The 17,105-nt window shown below is 35.7% G+C and overlaps 1 protein-coding gene across 3 annotated transcripts in view; it reads right to left on the reverse strand.

Annotated features, from left to right (window-relative positions):
* Window positions 1–17,105, reverse strand: part of TMTC2 (transmembrane O-mannosyltransferase targeting cadherins 2) — a 769,045-nt gene that overhangs the window by 571,935 nt on the left and 180,005 nt on the right. For all 3 annotated transcript variants that reach the window (XR_003316605.4, XM_026499950.4, XM_048218182.2), the window contains exon 3: window positions 10,254–11,082. Coding sequence is in view for 2 of the 3 variants with exons in the window: in XM_026499950.4 (XP_026355735.1) it covers window positions 10,254–11,082 (829 nt within the window). In the remaining variant the exon portion in view is untranslated. The remainder of the gene's footprint in view (window positions 1–10,253; window positions 11,083–17,105) is intronic.

Below are 17,105 nucleotides of genomic sequence, written 5' to 3' on the forward strand. Positions count from 1 at the left end.
AAAAGCAGAGCTAATACTAGAGAAAAGGGGAATTGAAAAAGAAATAATCAGTAAAAATATAAATTTTAAGAAAAAAATTATGTGAGTAAAAAATATTTATGCATGCTAATGAGAAAAAAAGAACAATTATCTATCAAATAACTATGAAATTTCTAAAAATATATACCAATTATCTTTGATAATGTACAAATCTTGGGCAACTATCATTTGAAATAATTTTCTTCCATACTTTCAGCTGACTATTAACAACAGAAAAGGAGGGAGGTTAATTGCCTCTGCCTTTTTTGCTGTCGCAGGTCACGAGATAAAGGTTCTTGAAAAAGGTTATACAGCAACTACTTGAGGCATTTTTACATCACTTGAAAATATACTGAAACAAAGAACGTTGTTTCTCATTTAACAGAATTAAATATACAGTTCAGAAAGTTCTACTTCCAAACAGTGAAAGGAAGCTACTACCTAGATGGGTAAAATAAATAGGAAGAATCAGAAGGGTCAATGCACCAAAATGACCTTATCACATCAATCGGGCAGTGTAAGAAAGAGGAGGGCTGGCTTACTTCCTGAAGTTCTAACTGAAGTAGATTGGGTCACAACAGGGAATTCTCAGAGGCCATTACGGGCTCTTTTTCAACAAACACATCCACTGAACATGTATCAGTGATTAATGAACATTACCAAATCGAAGTTATGATTAGATTATGTAGTTTTAGAGACATAAATCCGTCCATTTCATCTGTGAGTCCTAAATAACGTTGTCATTCAGACTAGTTCCGTGTCAGGTTGTTTAAAACTCATAGAGAAACTGTATTTTCCTATCAAATAATCAGGATTGAGGTTAGGATACGCTTCTTTAAGTCCATCCTTTTAACTTAAAGCCTCAAAAGTAAATATCTACTTTAGTTTCAATTTGGGAATGAGAACCAGTAGCCACAACCAAAGCATGGTAAGCCTCTGAGCAAAGCACCACATAACCTCTTACTTCTACAGAACACAGAGCAATGAGGCATGGCACAAGATGGACTTCAGTGATTGTATCACCTGTCCTCAAAAAGTAGCTCAAAATCATTGTCCTCATGTGTAACAGCAAAAGAGGTTTTAAAATCCCATTCTACTGCTCCCAAGTAATAGAATTTCAAAGGCAAAAAGTCATCTCCAATATATCATTATGACTAAAGATAAGAAAAATGCAGAATACAAAGATCTGTACGATATCATTAATTAATATGCTCATGTTTTGATTACATGAGCCCAGAAACTCATTTCTACTTTACAATTGTTTTCAACACTCACACAAATATGGACAATACTCTTCAATCTTAACCACTAGGGTGAACATGACCTCCAAGCCATCCTTGGAAAAGACTCAGATTATTCAAAATTGGAGTTAAGTAGAAAAATGAGGTATTGTATACCAGTTTTGCAAACCACCAAAGCTTATTTGTAAGACTCAGAGTAAGCCAAGTGATAAAGTAAAAACAGATAATATATCAAAATATCAGAGACCTTCTGGTCTTTGCTGGTAGTCTCATGATAAATAATTTGAGAAATTTATTCCCTTTTCCTCAAGAGAAAAAAGAAAAAAAAATCATTTATCACACGTCTCTATTATAGAAACTCCCAGTTGCAATATGCAGAGCCCCAAACATTGTAAAACTGTGAGTTTCCTCTCCCACCCAGGAGAGCTGCACTCACAGAAAAAAGTACCCTGACATCTCAGTAATCTGTTTTTGTCAAAATCTGACTCTCAGCTGTGGTACTGAGTATCTCATCCAGTTCCCTCTTTCTAAACCTAAAATCCCTAGAAAGTTTTCCTAATTAAAATGTATGTATACACTCCTTCCAAAAAAGATATTCATGTTGATATTTTAATATAATATCCCACGGTGTTTTACATAAAAGAATTGAATTATGCTGTTTAAGATGACTGAATGAACGTTCAGAGTGACAGCTAGTATTATTGGGAATTAGAATCCTAAATGCAAGACATAATAAAGCCTCTAATATAGCTCTGCCCTCCAGAAGGTTGTTTTTTTTTTAATTTCTCTCTACTATTTAATCAAATCGGATTATGGTTTCTTACTTGGAAAACAATATTATCATTTTTTAAATCAAAACTTTTAATATGTTTTATCCTTATTTAATTTTTAGTAAGCACATAATATGTATATTCCTGCTAGATCCCCCTGGCTGGTAATATACATATTTTAAAATTACAGACAAATTGAATACTAATATGCAAAGCTAAAAAGATGAGATTTCTAATTTAATACCTGTATGGAAAAATAGGGCTTGCACTTTGTTTTAACCATCTTCCCAAATGAGTGATATATAAACACTTTTTTTTTAATTTTAATTTTTTTACTATTTATTTATTTTTATTATGTTAGTCACCATACAGTACATCCCTAGTTTTCGATGTAAAGTTCCATGAATCATTACTTGTATAAACACTGTTCTACAGCCAACCCATTTTAAAAAATTATTATATGACTTGGAACATCTCAGATTTTTCCATAATCCCTTGAGACTTAACTGAAATTTTCTTTTAAACCCATGACCACCAGTAACAGGTGTATAGGTATATACATAATAAGGGTAAAACTAAAAAACATGTTCTGTTTGTCTTCTTGAAAATCTGCTCTGTGACATTATTTGTAACTTCATATTAAAAGCAGGAAACAAACATTTTTACCCTTCTGCGTTTTATAAGGGTCAAATGCCTATAATTTCATTTTGTGTAAGACAGTGCTGTAATATACTCTTTAGCTTACAATAGCAGCTTGGTTCTCTTTTCTTAAAAACAAAATTTTAAATTTCAAAAATATTAGGTATGTCTTAAATAACTCTATTCTCAAAAACAGCTTCTAATATAGTTAACCATTTCTTTTTTAAAAAATTTTTTGTATTATTTGAGAGAAAGAGAGTGAGTGAGAGAACAAGCAGAAGGGAGGGTCAGAGGGAAAGGGAGAAGGAGACTCCCTGCTGAGCAGGGAGCCTGACGTGGGATTCGATCTCAGGACCCCAGAATCATGACCAGATGCTTAACCGACTGAGCCACCCAGGCGCCTCAGCCATTTCTTAATAGATGCCAGATTTGAAGGTGTTTCTAAGCCTTCCCTTTCTGTTACTATTATGGAGTGCAATGTCCAGACCTTCCCTCCATGTACAGAACATAAAGAAGTGTCAGATCGAAAAATAAAAATATTTGTTAATGGAATGTATTAGCTGGTAGGAAAGTAAGGGAAACCCCTGGGTCTAGAAATGGCTTGAAAGCAGGAATCCAGAAGAGTAAACAAGCTCTTCAGATGGCATTCACTCTGCATATGTGACACAATGATGAACAAGGCCTTGGGCTTTAATCAGCTGTAAGTGGGAGTTCGGATTGCAGAAACCACAGAAACTCAAGACCCCTGAACAGGAACAGCCTGTAAAGATGAACGAGAAGCAATCAAACAAACAAACACACCCCCCCCCCACCCCACCGCCAAACAATTCAGAGAAGGAGAAGGTAGATGTATTGTCTGTCAAAAATATCTGGACAAACAGAAAAAAAGAATAAAAAATTCCCTGCGATTTCCTACACATAAATAAATCCACCTTCACAAAGTTCGAGGCAAAACTACATCTCTTGTTCAAAGTGTCTCAAATATGTTTAAAACTACAGTTGCAATAGAGATTTCAAAAGAGATAATGTGAGAACATTATGTATAGATTTGTGCAAATAAATCTGAAACTGGTTAAACTGAACACAATCCAAGGGAAAAAAATTTACTGAAACTGATCCAAAAGTAAATCTTAATGATTCCAAAATCATGAAAGAAATTAAATCAACAGAAAAAATTAAGCTCAGCCAGGTTTGCAGGTAAATTCTACCAATTATAGAATAAAAGGGTAACTCTCATTTTATATAAAATCCTTCAGGAAACACAAAAGAGGTATACTCCCAAACTGCATCTGAAAGGTTAATTGATTTTGAAACCAGAAAATGATACCACAAGATCAGAACTGACAATCTCACTCAGGAACATGGGTGAAAAACAAATTTAGAAAAATATAAAAATGATAATACATGATAAGTAATTCCTGGGTTTACTCCAGGAATGCAAAGTAGGTTTATTAGGAAATCTATTAATATAAACCATCAAATTAACAGACTGAGTGGGGGAAAATCTGTATCATTATCAATATTAATTCCTAAAACAAATCTTGAACTAGAAACAAGAAGAAAACTCTATAGATAAAAGCATCTACAGAAAAACCTGTAAAATGCACATAATTAATGATGAAATATTAAAAACATTCTTTTTTAAACAAGAATGAGAAAAAAAATTGCTGTTAACACTTCTGTTTAACATTGTAGTGGAGGTTCTAGTATAAAATAAAAATATTTAAAAGAAACAAAACTGAAATAAGGAAAGGTATGGGGGAAAATCTTCAAAGATACACTGGTATAATTTTCTCCCAAGCTGCAAAATGTCTATTTGTTTCAGTAGTATTCTTTAAATGGTACAGATACGATGCGTATATATACATTCCTCATGATATACTTTATACATATAATAAAAGCAAAAAAATGTTAAGCATTTTAAGAATCAAACATAAAAACTAATGGAAATCAAAATAATTTAATTTCATACGTGTTTTAATCATATGCTAGTCTGAATTCCTTTGAAACAGAACCACTGGTAAATATATTCAATCTAAAGCAATGCTAATTTTAGGTTTGAAGGTTTTCAAAAGCCCATAAAGATTCTAAAAGTTTTGTTATGGATAATTTTAAAGAGAGGGTAAGCAGTGAGTCACCTGCTTCATGTTGTGGTCCAGTATTTTTTTCCCCAAACAACTGGTACTTGCAGTCATTAGAGCTGGAACAAAAGAACAGATTTATATGCCACTCCATTCTTAGAGTCAAGGAAACCTGATGCTTTTGAACTTCTGGGACTATTTCATCCCAACTGAAAAGGAACCATAGTTGATTTCTTCAAAACTCAAATGTTTAAAAGGGGCCCTCATTTAACAGTTTAATATATTTATTTTTTAAAACAGTTGAGTCTAGTTGAGCCAATGAGACATTTTTATTTTATTCTCATCATCCCCATTACTTTATATTTTATTTTTCTAATCAGAAGAGAAGAGAGGAACTGAGATGAAGCAATACAGAATTTCTCTCTACCCCATGGAAGGCTGATTCAACTCTGTAGGATTTTTCTCCCCATCAGCCTCTACTGGTGCTTTTAGCTAGCTCTCTCCTACCACATCTCTCTGTTAAAGAAAATCTGTATTTTACAGTTTTAACTCAGGCCAGCCAGTCTTAGTAAAACACTACACTGGTTGCCCTTCCTGACTTTACCGCTAAATTCTACTTTTTATAAAAAGTTGAACCTCTTTTGAAAATGTCATCTTACTTGAGAAGTAATATAATAAATTATCTAAGAAATACAATAAACTTTACTATACAATTTCGATGCTAGCTGCTTAAATGCTAACAGTTCACCACTGTTGAAGACACTCAACTAGAGGTAAACAAAAACTCAGACCATAAAATCTACAACGAATTAGTCAAGTTTCACATGACTTGAAGGTTTGGATTTCACTTAAATTATGAGTTGTTTCCTACATAAAATGCTACTCCCTTAATATACTTGTTTCTTGAAATCTGAAACTATGTGAGGCTGAAATACAACTATCAGTTTTACACAACTCCAGGAAGAAAGAAAAACTGTCAAACCTTGCATGGCTGAAACAACTACTTTCTCAGCTTTTTTATATCAAAATGGGCCATATTTGTCATTTCCAGAAGGAGGGAATGAACACAGAATGCTTGGGTAATCACTTAGGGTTTCAAATAAGTGCATCATTAAATATACACCTTTTATATCACTTCACATATTTATATTAGAAACAGGCATTAAAATAAACTTTAGCTGTTTAGTAAGTTTTCCTTGGATTAACCCTGTTTAATTAAAAATCACTCTGGTATGTTCTTTAAAGCAAAATGATAGTCAATAAACCAACTACTCTAAAGAAATGATTTGATTTTTAATCTGTAACTTTAAAAAGTTATCAGATATGCCACCTATAACTATCATTCTTTTTTATGTTTATGTGCTCACTGATCTGTTTCTGTATAATATCTTTGCTCATCTGTGCTTATGACCTTAATTAATAAGAAAGTTGGCAAGTAGTTGGTTTTAGGGAAGATGGTGATGAGTTTGAGATACTGGCGAATCATTCAGGTGGAAAAGTTCCACATAGATAGGAGGTCACGGGGAAAATAACTTAGAAATTCAATGACATGTTTATTGACACCCCCCCCCACTATATACCACGAAGTGTTCTAGAATCTATACAGAAAGGAAAATAAAGGCAATCTTTGGACAGCACCTTGAAGAATCAATCAATTTAGGAAGGAGGCTAAACCCGTAGAAGAGAGAGCTGTGGAAAATGAGACAAAGATAATGAAAATTGTGAGGTGCTTTGAAAGTCAGAGTAGCAGAGATCAATGGAGCTCAATTCTACAGCGAGCCAAAGATGTGGGGATTTAGAGAAAGCCAGAGGCCAAGAAGGGTCGATCATACATTTAACCACTTTTAATGAATTAAAAAATGCTTTTTTTTCAAGCAGATACTAATCAATATGGTTTACAAAATATGTTGTTTTAAACACACACACATACAAACACTTTCAAATATGATGTGGCTTGCTCATTTAAGCAGTCATCAGAGAAAATTTCCTCTTTCCTAAGCACAAAAATGCAAAGAGTCATTGTGAAATCAGCAAACTACAGTAATCAACTATGTCTAGTATTTTCCTGACATTATCAACCACATAATGAGACAGGGCTTGTGGTTTACATAGTCCAAATCAGCTATCATTTCTCCACTACCCAGATTTAAACCATAAATTAGCAGCACAGTCACTATGACAGGCTTTACCCATCATCATTTGCATCCAATCAGTTAATGACTGGCAGCTGTCTACAGGACCCATTACCGAAGGCAGCAGCTTTAATGTATAATGCTTCATGAGGCTTAAAATCATATTCTGGTAAAGCACATGGTACACTGAAGTACTCCAAAATCTGCAAAGGCTTTCAAAGGAGGGGAAAAAAAAAACCTAACTCAATGAATAACTGTAATCTCAGACAACCTTACAAAGAACTGGCTTTAAAGGGTTTCTAATCTTTTGCTAGACTCAAATAACATAGCAGACGAAGAAAAATTTACCTTAAGAAAGATTACTACCAGTCTCATAATTGCTAAGGAAGTAACCGTAGCCAGAATTATTATTAACATGTTATAAATAGAAAAATAAGGAACCTAGACGTTAAGAATTTTGCCTCGTATCGAAATGGAATATGCACAGAAGGGTCATGGGATCCAAAACTACCCCCATTTTCAATTCTACCCCTCTTATTATAAAGTATTTCTCAGTTCCTGGTATATTAACAGTGTAGTATTTCACACTTTCACCTTCTTCAATGCATATGCATCTTATCTCTAAACTGATTATAAACTCTATACGAAGACTATGACTTTAACATTATTATTCAATGTATTCATTACTGCATGCCTTCTCTTCTCTAACAGGCAAGAAAACAGAAGCAGGGAGGCCAACTAAGAGGCTTTTAGTAATAAACCCAAGAAAGATGATTGTGGCATGGGCCATAGCGGTAGTACTGGAGGTGGTAAAAAGTGGTCAAGTTCTGGATGTATTTTTGAAGACAGAGTCAAGAGGCTTTGCTGATGAAACGGATGTTGGGTGTTAAAGAAAAAGAGAAGGTTGGATGATTCCAAAGCAGTGTTCAGAGCTGCTGGGAAAATGGAGTTGCAATCAACTGAGATGGTAAAGGCTGTAAGTAGAGCAGGGGGGTGCGGGTGGTGGTGGTAGGGTTGTAGGGGTGGGGCAGGCTTCAGGAATTTAATTTTTGATGTTTCAAAGGACCTACAGTACTAGGCAGTCATATATTCATTTAACTAATACTACTTGGAGTACCTAAATACTATAGCACTTCTTAAGTATTAGGAAGGAGACACGAAAATATATTGGAAACCAAGGAAATGCTTAATAATTGTTTTACTGAGTGAATGGATAACGGAAGAAGCAAACATTTTAGCTATAACAGCAAAATAACTGGATCAAAATCATAATAATAACTGTCAAAAGTATCATAGCCAAATATATCTAGAAACATATCTGGATGATATCTAGGAGTTTACAAAATGCTTTTTATCTCTGTGGGGACAGAGACTGCTACTTATACTCTAGCATCTGAATATCTGCCCTCCCCTTCTTAAAGAGGAATAAAATTTGGCTGGGTACTTGGCTTCTCAGAATTAAGATAACATTTCCCAGCCTTCCTTGCCGCTAGGTGTGGCCAACAGTCTGTGAGCAAACATGGTGTGTGCAATTTCCATGATACGCTCTTAAAGAGAATGGGTACACCCACTGTTTGCTCTTTCTCTCTTTTCCTGTGAGCTGAAGTGCTGATGTGATAATAAGCCATCTCAGACCATATGGACAGGGTAACACTACCAAGATGGCAAGGGAACAAAAGACAAGGAGCCCGGATCCTGAAAACCCATGGCGCCATCTTATCAGCTCTGGGCTACACATACTTAGATTGTTACATGAAAGAATAAAGCTTCTATCGTATTTATGCCACCATTATCTTGGCTCTTTGTTACAGTAGTAGCTTAACCTGAGACTTCACCAATAAATTTAATAAATCCTCAGAACCACCTTGTGATGAAATTAACATGCTGGGGTTTTTTTAACTTCCTTACAATGTATCTGTTTTAAATAGCAGGAAAATAAACTGGCAACATAGCCTTCCCTTTACATACTTTCATCTACCAGTGAAGAAAAACCAGCTCAAAAGCATTCTGTGAGAACTGACTGAAACATTTTTTACAAGATTTGGGTTCATGCAATCACTAAACTGTGCAGCACTCACTACCTACAAAAGCCACATGGTAAAGCTTTTTTCCATAAGAACTGAGGAATTCTATGCTATGCACTAGCTCAATTTTAATGTTTCTACTGCCATTAAAATCCCTGCAATCTATTAAGCGTTACAAGTACCAACAATCACTTCCTTAGCTTAAAGAAATGAGTAGCTGTTCACTGAACTCTTGACTTAAATGGTAATCCGATAAGGATACCAGAGTTGCTTCTAGGGTATCCAGATCTTTGGGCATATATCCCGATATCCATCAACAGGCCACTCCATACATTTGGAACAGTTTTACACTTTCAGTATTTGAGTACCAGTACACAGTTGTGTTGGAGAAAGTAGAAAAAGCCCAGTTCAAATGCTATGCAGGCAACCATAATGTAAAAGATAAATAACTAAAAAAAAGGAAAAGGAAAGGCTTATGAAGAACAGGGCTAGCTGGCACTATTTACTATGATATATTTCTGCACTTAAAAGGTGCACTTGTTTTCATTTAATTGCTCTCTGGCTTCTACCATCATTTTACTGCCTAAACCGGAGAAATCATTATAACAGCTTTTGCCTATTCATTTATGCTTTAAGGGAGACTTTCTATTCTGGCTATAGATTCTGCGATTTGCTAAAAGAGTTTTCTAAATCAAAAATAATAATAAAATACATGATCAATCTTCCTATACAGTGAGGTTTATTTCCTACGTGACTGAAGAACTCTTAAATAAGAATGTGCGAACGGCTTGGCAACATCCAGATTACAGCACCTCTGCAAAGCTAAGGGTGACTCACACTTGTGTGCGCACACACTGACACCTAGAGACATGATTCCAAGATTCAGAGGTAGCATCACCTCCAAATCTTTTAAAGATGTCGATGTAAGTCTTACGGTAATTCCTCAGGCGATGCTTGGAAAAGAGCAAAGCTAAAATATCCTCAAGTGAGACAGCCTGACTTTTATTACATGACGAAAGAGATGATGTCTGTATCAGTATTTAACATACAGAAACCAACAAGCATTTGTCTAAATTCTTATGACAGCCAATACTTTTGCACAACCGTTCGAATTCCTCTGGACAAATGTAGTCCAGAACATCAGAACATACTTCCCTATTCCAAATATGGAATTCTTGAAATTTGTTGTACCGCTCAGCTCTTAAAAAAAATGAAATGAAAGAAAGACACGGGTACTGCAGAAAAAAACCTCTTCCTCCTGAATACTGAGTTTTAAGGCAAGAAGCAAGGATATAAAAAGGCACAATGAGCAAACTGTCCAGAAAAAAAGTATAAAATAAAATATTACCTTTAGCTGGGTTTACTTTTATCCCTGACCTATACAGCATTTCCTCATTCTGCCAGTCTCCATTCCTGATCGCAGTCTTGAGTCCATAGAAAACAATTAATGTAGCTGTGGCATAAAAAATCAAGCTCTTGAGAAACCGCTTTTGGACTTTGACATAAAGGGCTCTGGCACCCACTGTAATGAGGAGGCAGAAGCCCATACTAGGAATATACAATACTCGCTCTGCAATTACAAAGCCGACATAGAAAAACAGGTTCGTGGCAGGAACAAAGGGTATTATTAACAAAGATAAAGAAAGAACAACAATGTTCTCCGTAGAAGGAAGTTGTGTTCTCTGTGATGCATTATTTTTAATGCCATTTTCTACTTTGGATGCAAAGCTGGGCTTAATCTCTGAGTTCCGGTACTCCACATCTGAATGGCAGCTATGTCCATTTGCATTCTGCTTGCCATTTGTTACAAATTTCCCATTGCATTCTCTTTCCACGCTTGGGCTCTTCAAGCCATAGTAGGCAAGGAGGAGGAGTCCAATATAGAAGGCCACAGTGTGTAGGTTTCTCCAATCACAAATTGTTTTGAGCAGAGGCACAGCATCCATCGACCAATCAAAACTGAGTGTATCTGGGCATAGCAACAGCCAGAGGTTCTTGGTTGGCAAGTAGAAGAAAGTGAGCGTCCGAGCCAACAGGCTATCCGAATCAGCAGCTGGGTTGTCAGAGTTGGAAAAGCTTGGTGGTTTGTTTCCCATCCAGTATAAACGGGCACCCAAAAGGGAAGTCCCCCAGAAAGTTAACAAACTAATGCTGAGGAAAAGAGACAAGTTCTTCCTCTGAAACCAAAAGAGAAGGGAAAAAATTAAGATCATCATCAATACAGCGTGGGAACACTTCACTTAACATTGAGAGATGAAAAGACATTTTGAAGTGGACAGTTAAAACCACATAGGTCTTAAATATATGACTTTATTTCTATCTCCTTTTAAACGTGCTTAGGGAAAATTTACCTGAAAAAAAAAATTGACTGTGGAAGCCTACTTTGTAAATAACTTTTGATGAGTATTTTTTCTTCTTGTTCTATAATACCAAGAACAAAAGCTTCAATTTCTTGACCTCTTTAAAATGGGTTGAATGTATTTCCAGCTTGGAATTGGTGTCAAGTTAAACAGACCACAGTATAAAAGTACTCAGCACTCTGCACAGGATAGAATAGACATCTAATAACTATCTTCTTTCACTTTATAGTTTAGGTTCTAGGGAAAACAAAGAACAGGCATGCCCCAAAATATAGAGTATGACAGGATTCTGCTTGGCTCAAAGGAGTAACAGCATTTAGCTATGTCTATGCCCGTCCTCATTTCACTGTCTTGAATTTTCTTGCAGAATTTATCAACCAGGCTTTCACCTGCTACCCCATGCTGTCACTGACATCAGTGACATCAAACATTTAAAAACACTCCTCATGAATCCCAAATTCTCCACACTGATGACAACTTTTTAAAAATAAAATGACTTAGATAGTGTGCTTATTTATTTTAAGAGAGAAACAGAAAATTGTGAGAAGAAGGCCAAAGGGCATTCCTGTTAATGAGAATTTTCTGGCAAACTCTTTCAACCTAAGAATTTAGTGACCTCAAACAATCTAAGTCCCGAAGAGGCAAGCAGGAGGGGGAGAGATGGATACCATATCCCAACTTTAATGATTCCTTGGTAATGTGATCTCTTACTGCACACATAGACATTGTATAGAATTATACATTAGTAACACTCAAAATGGTGCTTGGAACTTTAAGGATATGCCAAATATTTAGTTTAAAAAAACACAAAAGGCAAAAGCACAAATACATAATTGCAACTACATCTAATAAAAAACTAATATACAGCAAAGGAAATCATCAACACAATGAAAAGGCAACCTACTAAATTATATTTGTAAATCATATGTTTGATAAGGAGCTAATATCCAAAATACATTAAAAAAAACTCACACAACTCAAAAGAAAAAAAATACTCTGATTAAAAGTGGACATAGGATCTGAATAGACATTTTTCCAGGGAAGACACAGAAACAGGTACATGAAAAGGTGCTTAACATCACTGATCATCAGGGACATGTAAACCCAAACCACAATGAGATACTAGCTCACACCTGTTAGAACAGCTAGAATCAAAAAGACAAGAAATAACAAGTGTTGGTGGGGATGTGGAGAAAAGAGAACCCTTGTGCATTGTTGGTAGGAAGGTAAACTGGTGCAGCAACTATGGAAAACAGTGCGGAGTTGCCTCAAAAATTAAAAATAGAACTACCATATAATCCATCAATTCCACTTCTGGTATTTATCTGAGAGAAACAAAATCACTATCTCAAAAAAATATCTGTACCCCTACATTTATTGCAGCATTATTTATTTCTAATAGCCAAGGCATGGTAACAACCTAGGTGTCCATCGATGGATGAAGAATAAAGAAAGTGTGCTATAGACATCTGATGGAGTATGATTTGCCCACACACAAAAAAAGAAGGAAATCTTGCAATTTGCAACAACATGGATGGACCTTGAGGACATTATGCTGAGTGAAATAAGTCAGCTGGAGAAAGACAAACACTGTATGATCTCCCTTGTAGGTGGAATCTCAAAAAACAAAAACCCTGAACTCCTAAATAAAGAAAACAGATAGATGGGTGGTTGCCAGAGACGGAACAGGAGAGCTGTCAAAATGGGTGAAGCAGTGAAGCTGGTCAAAGGCACAACCTCTAGTAAGAAGACAAGTTCTAAGGATGTCATAGACATCGTGGTGACTGTAGTTAACAATACTCTACTGCATATTTGAAAGTTGCTAAGACATCAGATCTTAAAAGTTGTTAACACAAGAAAAAAAACACAAAATTTTTTGTGTGTTGATGGATGTCAACTACATTCCTGTGGTGATCATCTGCCATATATACATACACCAAATCAGTACGTTGTGCACCTACAACTAATAAAATGCTAAATGTCAATTATATCTCCATTTTAAAAAGTCCAAAGAGAAATATATCTTGAATATATCTTGAGCATGTACAACTTCTATTAAAACAGTCTCTAAGTGAAATAAGTGAAGCAGAGAAAGACAATTATCTTATGGTTTCACTCATTTGTGGAACATAAGGAATAGCATGGAGGACATTAGGAGAAGGAAGGGAAGAGTGAAGGGAGGGAAATCAGACGGGGAGACAACCACGAGAGACTATAGACTCCAGGAAACAAACTGAGGGTTTTAGAGAGGAGGGGGTTGGGCGGATGGGCCAGCCCGGTGATGGGTATTAAGGAGGGCACATACTGCATGGAACACTGGGTGTTATAAGCAAACAATAAATCATGGAGCACTACATCAAAAACTAATGATGTACTATATGGTGACTAACATGACATAATTTTAAAAAAATGAAAACAAAAAAATAGTCTCTATGTATTATATACAACTGCTACTAGATTCTCTTCCTCAGACTCCTCATTCACCCCACCTTTCATTGCTGGAAGCCACAAAACTAGTCATGGACCATCTGCTCCATCTCTACTATTAACCTAATGATCTTGGCAACATCTGTAATTTTATTTTTCTTTCTTTTTTTAAAGATTTTATTTATTTATTTGAAAGAGACTGTATGAACATAAGCAGGAGGAATGGCAGGGGTAGAGGTACAAGCAGACTCTCTGCTGAGCAGGGAGCCCAGCATGGGGCTCCATCCCAGGACTCCAAGATCATAACCTGAGCTGAAGGCAGATGCTTAACTGACTGAACCACCCAGATGCCCCTGAAGGCAATCTTTCAGTAAGTTTAACAAAAATCAGAAATAACAAAAAAGAATAGGCAGCAATTTTTCTTTCTTAATGAGTCTTATTTTTTTTTTTAAGATTTTATTTATTTATTTGACAAAGAGAGAGACAGCCAGCGAGAGAGGGAATACAAGCAGGGGGAGTGGGAGAGGAAGAAGCAGGCTCCCAGCGGAGCCGGGAGCCGGATGCGGGGCTCAATCCCAGGACCCTGGGAGTAAGCCCTGAGCCAAAGGCAGACGCTTAACGACTGAGCCACCCAGGCAAGCCTCTTAATGAGTCTTAAAGTAGGAAAGCTACCTCTGTAGGGAGAGTCTGGGGCTCCCACTTTTTGCTTTATCCAGTCATTGTTTGAATTTGTTACCAAGAACATGTTTTACTTTCCTAATTCAGATGGTCTTTTAATCCTTATAAACAACTGTTTAACTTCAATAAAGCCTCTCCATGTTGTTTTACTAGTGAGTTTTTTTTATTATTATGTTATGTTAGTCACCATACAGTACATCATTAGTTTTTGATGTAGTGTTCCATGATTCATTGTTTGCGTATAACACCCAGTGCTCCATGCAATACATGCCCTCCTTAATACCCATCACTGGGCTAACCCATCCCCGATTTCCTCCCCTCTAAAACCCTCAGATTGTTTCCTGGAGTCCACAGTCTCTTGTTCATTTCCCCCTCTGATTTCCCCCCCTTCCATAAGATACCTTGGAAAAACCTAACCAAAGAGGTAAAGGATCTATACTCTAGAAACTACAGAACACTGATGAAAGAAATTGAAGAAGATGCAAAAAGATGGAAAAACAGTCCATGCTCATGGATCAGAAGAATAAACATTGCTAAAATGTCTGTGCTACCCAGAGATATATTTTCAACACCAACCTGATCAAAATACCAATGCCATTTTTCAATGTGCTGGAACAAACAATCCTAAAATTCGTGTAGAACCAGAAAAGAGCCCGATTCGCTAAGGAAATGTTGAAAAAGAAAAACAAAGCTGGGGGCATCATGTTGCCTGATTTCAAGCTAGATTACAAAGCTGTGATCACCAAGACAGCATGGTACTGGCACAAAAACAGACACACAGATCAATGGAACAGAATAGAGAGCTCAGATATGGACCCTCAACTCTATGGTCAACTAATCTTTGACAAAGTAGGAAAAAATATCCAATAGAAGAAAGACAGTCTCTTCAACAAATGGTGCTGGGAAAATTGGACAGCTTTATACAAAAGAATGAAACTCGACCATTCTCTTACACCATACACAAAGGTCTGTAATTTTTAAAAAATATTAATATATGCTAATGATTCCACCTTAACCTTATCTCCAGTCATTTATTCAATTGCCTATTGGACATATTCACTTAGGTATCTCAAATTCAAAATGCCCAACATAAAGCTTGATTTCATACCCCTGACACTAAACACTTCCTCCTTCAGTCATCACCACCACCAAAGATGGTAAAACTACGTAACCAGTTTCTTCTTCCCAGCCTCCCTCCCTCCCCATTCTATCCATTCCCAACTCCTCTCACTTTCTCTTCAAAATATATGCCGAATTTGTCCATTTCTCACCATCTCTTCTGTCACCACTTGAGTCCAAAATGCCCACACTTGGATTATCACAAAAGTCTCCTCCTAACTGGTGACCCAGCCCTTTTAAACACAGATTACATTATTTCCAACTTTCAAAATCATTAATGGGATCTTACTCTAAGACTTTAGAAGTTCTCACCTCTACAAAGAAGATTCTAATTCATAGAGGGTTCTGTGTGTGTGAGAGAGAGAGAGAAAGAGAGAGAGATGTCTTTTGAATTTCAAAATTATTTTGAAAATATTTTAAATATTTAAAGACAGGGTACTTCCGGATATAAAAGAAATGAAGTAAAGGAGGAGGTTAGAAGTTTAAAATTCAAAATAAGGAAAATGAGAAACAGCAAACAGATGGAAACTGACAATTTTAAAAGGTGGGATTGTTAATATCATATCACAGTAATGCTAAGTTCACAGAATTAACTGCCTCAATGTTTTAAAACATCTGTGGCCGACTTCTACTCAAAAGTATTTCACATAATGCTGCATGGAATTTTTAGTGTTGGGGGAGTAATATGTTCGGTCATCACTAATTTCTCACTTTCAGGTCTTCTCTGGAAACATGAAATGGTTCAGAATAACTGAAATCTAAAAATACCTTTTATAAACCATTCTTTTGCTCTTCTGAAATTCTACCCAGCAAAAATTCTAAAATTTATTGATATTAGAAAAAAAAAAACCCACAAGACACAAAACTGCGCATTAGAAGCTATAATAACTTGATGGACAAATCACATAATTGAGTATTCTTTGATTACACAAGAGAAACATGTCATTTGGCAAAGATAAATGAAATAAGATACCATGGATGAGGAAGACTGATCTTGAAAAAACAATTCAAGTTTAAGGTTTGTAGCAAAAGTACATTTTGCGACTAAGTATAACTAAGTATACAAAGTGTAACTGAGGTCATTCTATTCCAATGTCTTCTGGTGAGAGTAAGGAGAGAGAAGGGAGAGTCATTACAAAAATCCTCCTCATCAGTCAAGAAGAAAAGTAAAGGATTAAGAGAACCACATGGGGAAGGGAAGTGTAATCAGGATTCTTTGCTAGTCATGAAACTCCAGAAGTTAGCCTTAATCATTGCATAATTCCATTTTATTTAAAAGAGAAATATCATAATGCAAAACTACCTTATTAATTTTCAATAAGTGCATCTTTAGCAATTTATTAAATTTTAATAAATTATCAAAATAAAGCATTAAGACTGAAGATGTGATAAAATGATTCTCGTTTTTATCATACTCAAAGAATATTTAAATACAATAAACTACAAAATAAAGATTAATGAAAACTACTCAGCGATAAATTAGAAGTCTAAATGCTGAGCTAATGACAAAAATGAAAAAGCAGAATAATCAAAGGCTAACATTAATTTATAAAGTACTTTATATTTTAAAACATTTCCATGTACAGCTCCCATTTAAACAACTGATGTAACTTACA

The sequence above is a fragment of the Ursus arctos genome, unplaced genomic scaffold, assembly GCF_023065955.2.
Source record: "Ursus arctos isolate Adak ecotype North America unplaced genomic scaffold, UrsArc2.0 scaffold_21, whole genome shotgun sequence".
NCBI lineage: Eukaryota > Metazoa > Chordata > Mammalia > Carnivora > Ursidae > Ursus > Ursus arctos.